This window comes from Myotis davidii, unplaced genomic scaffold (genome assembly GCF_000327345.1).
Source record: "Myotis davidii unplaced genomic scaffold, ASM32734v1 scaffold67, whole genome shotgun sequence".
Lineage (NCBI taxonomy): Eukaryota > Metazoa > Chordata > Mammalia > Chiroptera > Vespertilionidae > Myotis > Myotis davidii.
In genome coordinates this window covers 992,996-999,873 of record NW_006298521.1, presented here as the reverse complement: position 1 = coordinate 999,873, position 6,878 = coordinate 992,996, and the positions used below count along the sequence as shown (strand labels likewise).

Here is a 6,878-nt window from a genome sequence, read left to right as displayed (position 1 = left end):
GCATGGCTGCTGGATCGCATGCCAAGAGTATGTTTAGTTTTGTAAGAAACTGCCCAACTGTCTTCCAAAGTGGCTGCCCCGTGTGCGTTCTCCCAGCACTGAGGGCGTTCCCACTGCTCCCGTCCTCACCAGCTGTCAGCAGTGTTCTACTCTAAACACATCAGCAAGGTTGTCAATAAGTCATATCCAATTCTTTTAAATACCAGTATACTGATGTTTTTGTTTGTATTATAATTGTCCAATTTAATTGTGGATTTTCCTCTTTATACCCTGTCAATTTTTCTTTTACTTATATATTTGAGGCTATGTTATTGGGTCATTCCGATTTAAAATTGTTGTATCTTCCTGGTGAATTAAGTCATTCTGAAATGACTTTACAAAAATCTTCAGTAATGTTTTTTGCTTTAAGCATTATTAGCCTTAAGGTTTATTATGTCTGATTTTATATGGTCTATGATGTTCTTTTTAGAATGGTATTTGTCCAGTATATCTTTTTTTTAAAATCATTTTTACCCTGCTTTAACTATAAAAACTCTAGTCTAAGAGTAACTTTTTAAAAATTGGAGCACATATTCCATGGTTAACTTAATTACAGGTATATGTGTTGACATTGATAATCTTTTCCAGAAGTTAGGTAACTTTGTAGAGTGCATTGTTTTGTAAGGCACTTAATATTCATGTCATGTGCAAAGTTTCCTGTGACCAGACACCGTCATTGTTAAAAGAAGGTAACAGAAACTTCCTATTTAAAAATGTTGGGAAAAGATGACTTTATTCATTATGTTAAAATTTCTAAAAACCATACATCTTTTTTATTCATAAATTCTCAGCTTTTCGCTGTGGCCTGCAGTTCTTAGGCAATATTGCCTCACGGAATGAAGATTCCCAGGCTATCGTGTGGGCGCACGCTTTCCCGGAACTCTTCTTGTGAGTATATTGCTGAGTTCTTATCATTTCTGAGAAAGTTGTGGTTATATCATTCCATTTATATGAAGCTCAAAAACAGGAAAAGTGAACCTTTGCTCATGGAAATGAGGATGGTGGTTTTCTTGGTGAGTGGCGGCGGGTTCAGTACCAGCTGAGAGAGGGCACGAGCCAGTCTCCTGGGTTCGGGAGTGTTCTGTACCCTCATCTGGGTGGTAGTTGCGTAGGTGTATTCATGTCTCAAATGCATTGATTTGTGTCTTTTGTTGTGTGTCAGTTTCACTTTAAGAAATTAAAAGTTTGGGTTAAAATGAGAAATATTGTCCCTAGCAGACACTGTCATTTATAAGAAAAAGCCATAAAACATGGAGTTGTGGGCAGCGGGTTAATCATTCATGTGTCTGAGCACTTCCAGTGTGCTTGGCAGATGTGGAGAATGTTCGTGTGGGTCCCAACCCGCTCCCCCAGCTTGGTTCAGGGTACTTTTCTTGGCGTCCTTCTACTTTGTTTGAGCAGCTCTGTTAGTTCGTAAGAATTTGAGCATTGAGTGCAAAGGTGAACAAGTGACGGGGCAGGAAGGGAAGGGGAAAAGCAGTGTCCGGCGTGGAGGCCTGGTGTCTCATCTCGGCTGCGTTGCCACTGAATGGGGTGACTTTGGTGGTGGCAACATGTAAGCAGAGCAGCTGCTGTTCATATGTCCCGAGCTGGGCATTTCTGCCCATTCTCCCTGTCCTGTGCCCAGCCCTGGGGGTCAGTTGCTGTCCCTGTTTGGGCAGATGAGGGACCTGGAGCTTAGTGCTGGTAAACATAACCCCCTCGCTGCCTAAGTTCTTCCCTGGTTGCATACATTTTTCTGGGTCACTTGTAAAGTATGGTGTTTGCATCAGATAATCCTCATGTTCCTTCTCGTGCCCTGAGTATAACTGTCACTCAAAGATAAGTAGAGTTGGAGGCATATATATACCTGTTATCTGTATGATTGATAATAATTGAGCTTAGGTGGAAGGAAAGAATTGTGGGATTCAAGTTACAGAAGTATAAAGCTAATCACTTCTCCAGAAGAGTATTATGAAGTTTAAATGAAAAAATAAATTCTGCCACATGCCTGACCCATAATGTAATTGACAAGAGCTAAATTGAGACCTTGCTAAGGTCACAGAGGACGGGTGGATGAACCAGGATTTACAGTGAGGCTCTTGTCTGCATTTTATTTCTTGCCAGGATACCACCTTCCCCTTAAACAGTCTGTCCTTTATGACTATTAATGGATACTGATGTTGTGACTAATTTTATACTTGCCTTTTTTGCAATAAATAATATACTTGTTTCAATGTGTTGTAATTCTTCATTAAATTCTTAAAAATTTAGTATGTACTGAATTTGTTATTGGGATTATTATTTATTTGCTATAATTTTATTTTATCATGTTGTTAAATTGGGCTAACACTTTCATTTCTTTATTTGGAAGGTCCTGCTTAAATCACCCAGACAAAAAAATTGTTGCCTACTGTTCAATGATTTTGTTTACATCCCTTAATTCTGAAAGAATGAAAGATCTGGAAGAAAACCTCAATATTGCAATTGATGTCATAGAAACTCACCAAAAGCAGCCTGAATCAGAATGGCCGTGAGTATCATGTTAGGAATTTGATTGCTTAAGAACATTCTGACAGATCACTTTCCTAATAGAGATTTTAAGTAAAAATTCAAATTACAATAATTGGACAGTAAGTTAAAATGACACATGTTGACAAAATAAGAAAAGTTTCTCAGTAGCCGCTGGAGGCTTTGCCAGAGGTGAAGTGAGGTTTGAGCCGGGCCTTGAAGGGGTGAGAAGTTTTTAAGGTGGTGAGGAGGGCAAATACATGGCTACTGTGGAGCGTGTGGGCCAGACCATTGTGGCTGCAGTGGGTGCTTCCTTAAAGGTTAGAGGTTCGTAAGTATCCTGTGGGCATCGTTTAGATGAGAGATTCACTGTCATATTATACTTGTGGTTGGTGAGCACACTTGATGTCATTTCATTCTATTTAAATATATTGAGGCTTGTTTTATGGCCTAACACCTGGTCTGTCATAGGGAATGTTCCATGTTTTTGAGAATAATGGGTATTCTGTTTTTGATGGAGTGTTCTATAGATATCTGGTAGGTCTAGTGATTTATAGTGTTGTTCAAGTCTGCTGTTCCCGGATGGTCTCCTGTCTAGTGATTCATTATTGAAAGTGGGTTGCTTTTTATTTCTCCCTTCAGTTCTGTCAGGTTTTGTTTCACTTATTTCCGTCTGTGTTGGTAGGTACATAGAAGTTTGTAATTGCTGTGTCTTCTGAGGAATTGACTCTTTCATCATTATAAACTCATCATTTTGTTGTTTTTTTATTAGTGCCCTCCTGTTTTCTTTAAAATCTGTTTTATGTCTGTTTGCCACATAGCGATCCGTTTGTCTTGGGTCGGGAGCCTTGAGCTGCCAGTAACCCCACTGCATTTCACAGGCATGAACTTCCCCAGTTTTGGCCTCTTTTAGTATGAACGTTATTGTTCTATTGAAGGTATACCTAACCTTAAAGTGATTTATATGTATGGGCATTTATTTTATTTGAATTACCATTTGCACACAAACAGAAGTTGGTACAGAGAGAATTATGTTATTGTGCTTGACTTAGAAAACCTCCTTCGGTAATGCAAGTGTTTTTACATGACGGGTGAGTCATTAGTCAGATTATTAAGCGAAATTTTCTATAGCCTAATTCTGTTTCATCTGTTAAGTATCTTGGAGCTATATTTTATGTAAATACTTTAAAATATGTTTTTATTGATTTGAGAGAGAGAGAGAGAAATGCATCGGTTGCCCTCCTACATGCTCCCACGGGGGATAGAGCCTGACGACACTCAACCAACTGAGCCACACCGGCCAGGGCGGATCTATATTTTAACCATCTGTAATTGTTTAGCAGCATGGAATAAAGGGCAAAAGGTCGTAAATGGCAAAATATAAGATCTCCTTCAGGACAGTTCAAGTTAAAGTCATCAAAGGTTACTAAAAGGGTTTAGACAGGAAAAAGGATGGGAAGTAGTAGCTAACTGTCTTCTGTACACTCTGCTTGACTTACGTGAGCAGAACTCTGTGTTTCGTAAACAAAAATGGGACCACAAAATACCCAGAGATGTCCAGCAACATTGTTACTTTTCACTGTTAAACCTGAACCCACCCCTGAACATGAAGAGTAAAACTACTTTTTGCCCTCCCAGCATTCCATAGGCATGAACTTGCCCAGTTTTGGCCTCTTTTAGTGTGAATGTTATTGTTGTATTGAAATTATACCTAATTTTAAAATATTGAGAACAGTATTTTACAATGAGCACAAAAGGACATGGTGTTAGAATTCACAGGTTTAGTATCTTTTCTTGGAAAGGGACAAATGTAAGGTTTCAATCACTTTGGGTCTTTTTGTTTTGGTTCACACAGGAAGGCGTAGGCGAAGAAGGCTTTGGCACGCCTCCGTGTGAATGATTGGGATGATGTCCTTCTAAAAATGCTCGCTTCTCTCGTTCGTAGGTGTGAGCGATGTGCGCATGCTCTTAGATGAGCCTGGGTGAATCGGTCCGGGGGAAGTGTGGCATTTGAATCTCTCTGCACCTGACCGCCCACTGACTGCGCGTTATTCGTAGGCAGGGTCGGTGTGGAGTTGTGGAGCGTGAGGGGTGGGGGGCAGTGCGGCCCTGTGCTGAGGGCGCAGGGTGTCGGGTCTGGTTTTCCGGTCACTGCCATCCTGGGAACGAGAGCCCCGAGACTCAGCCTGTTACTGTAGGGCTCCCACTTCGTTACTGTGGCCAGTGTGGTAAGAAAGCAGTTTTGGGAGGAGGCTGAGTTTAAAGGTGAATGATGATTTCTTTCAGTTTTGGCCTCTTCCAGCATAAACTTTAGCGTTCTCTTGAACCTACGGTGTCACCACAAAAATGAATTTATAACTGTGAGTGGAGTATTACTTTTGGGTCATATTTGGGTTACCTAGTTGATTTATTTTGCATGACAAAGTTTCACTCCCAGATTGCTATCTCCTTTGCTCTAGGGATGTTTCTTGCCTTTTGGATATAAATTTTACTATTTCCTTGGCTATAAAGGTATTAGGAAGATAAATGTAATTATCCTTCCCGTGGTGGTTTGACTCTGCTGCCCCTCTTCTGTTCTCCTGCACACTCACATTTCATAGCATGTGCCACTTGTCTGTGAGACTGGGAGCACCTTATGGCAAGATTTGGCATTTGTTCTGGCAACCTCAACAGAACAACGTTTGGCATGTGGCAGGCAGGAGCCTAGTCTTGAGGCTTCTGAGTCTGAAGTGTCGGCAGCCCCGCTCAGATAGCACACCTGCAGAGAGAGCCTGCCGGCCCACAAGACATCCTGGAGGTACTGGCTTTGTAGGCACAGTGGGTGCAGGGGCGGCCAGGCCCATCAGTACTGGCTCGCTGTGTCTCCTCTTCCTCCTGCGCTGCTTTCGCTCAGGCACCGTTGCCGCCTGCGTTGTTAGCGCCTGTTCTTTATCTGCCCGAAGATGGCATGGCCCGTGGCCCATCTTCAGCTGCCTTCCCTGTCATTGCTCATTCCTGGGCGACCGTCCCTAGTTCCACAGCTTAAGATTGCTTTCTAAGTTGGTGATTTCCAAATGGATGTATCTGGCCTTGACCTCTGGCCAGAGCTCCAGACCTGTGTGTGCACCTTCCCCGGTGCGCTCGTAACCGAGGCCTCACCCTCGGGAAGCCCTCAGTCCCCCCGGAGCCTGCCTTGCTCCCATCCGCACTGGTTCTGGCCCACCTCACCTTTCACCTGTGCTGAGGCCCGGACCCTGCTCGCCCAAGCCTGAGAGTTGGCCTTGCTTCCCTTCCTCTCACCGCTTGCACGCATCAGCCCTGTCTGCCAGCCGTGCTCCAAGGTCACCTGCTTCACACCCGCTCTGTGCGACAGCTCGAGGCAGCATCTCCCGGAGACAGACGACTGCGGGACCTGCTCGCTCACCTTTCTGCCCTCCTAGTCACCACACAGCGCGTAAATGTGCTGTAGAGCTTGCCACTCGCTTGCTTAAATAGACCCTCTGGGCGCTTCCCCCAGCACCAAGGAGCCAATTTGAAGTGATTGTCATGTCCTGGCTCCTGACTGAGCTCATTTTACTTCTGACCATTACCTACCTCACTGCTCCTTACTTCCCACTGCTCGCGCTGCTTTTCTGTGAATTGCCCGAGTTCTCTCCTGAATCTTGACACCTGCCCTCCCTTCTGTGTGGAGTGCTCCTCCTCTGTGTGGAGTGCTCCTCTGCGTGGCGGGCTCCTCCTCTGCGTGGAGGGCTGCTCCTCTGTGTGGCATGCTGCTCCTCTGTGTGGAGGGCTCCTCCTCTGGGGGAGTGCTCCGGAGTGCTCCTCTGCGTGGCGGGCTCCTCCTCTGCGTGGAGGGCTGCTCCTCTGTGTGGCATGCTGCTCCTCTGCGTGGAGGGCTCCTCCTCTGGGTGGAGTGCTCCTCTGCGTGGCATGCTGCTCCTCTGTGTGGAAGGCTCCTCCTCTGCGTGGAGTGCTCCTCTGTGTGGCATGCTGCTCCTCTGCGTGGAGGGCTCCTCCTCTGGGTGGAGTGCTCCTCTGCGTAGCATGCTCCTCCTCTGCGTGGAGGGCTCCTCCTCTGCGTGGAGTGCTCCTCTGCGTGGCATGCTGCTCCTCTGTGTGGAGGGCTCCTCCTCTGCATGGAGTGCTCCTCTACATGGACTGCTTCTCTGCATGGAGGGCTCCTCCTCTGCATGGAGTGCTCCTCTACGTGGACTGCTTCTCTGCATGGAGGGCTCCTCCTCTGTGTGGAATGCTCTTCCTCTGTGTGGAGTGCCACAGCCTGCTTTTATAAATACACTAGAGGCCCGGTGCACGAAATTCGTGCACTGTGTGTGTGTGTGTGTGTGTGTGTGTGTGTGTGTGTGTGTGTA

The 6,878-nt window shown here is 45.2% G+C and overlaps 1 protein-coding gene across 1 annotated transcript in view; it reads left to right on the top strand.

Annotated features, from left to right (window-relative positions):
* ATXN10 (ataxin 10) overlaps positions 1-6,878 on the top strand; it is a 102,441-nt gene that overhangs the window by 16,791 nt on the left and 78,772 nt on the right. Inside the window, exons 4-5 of the mRNA XM_006774171.2 lie at positions 831-927; positions 2,393-2,551. Of these exons, the coding sequence (XP_006774234.1) occupies positions 831-927; positions 2,393-2,551 (256 nt within the window). The remainder of the gene's footprint in view (positions 1-830; positions 928-2,392; positions 2,552-6,878) is intronic.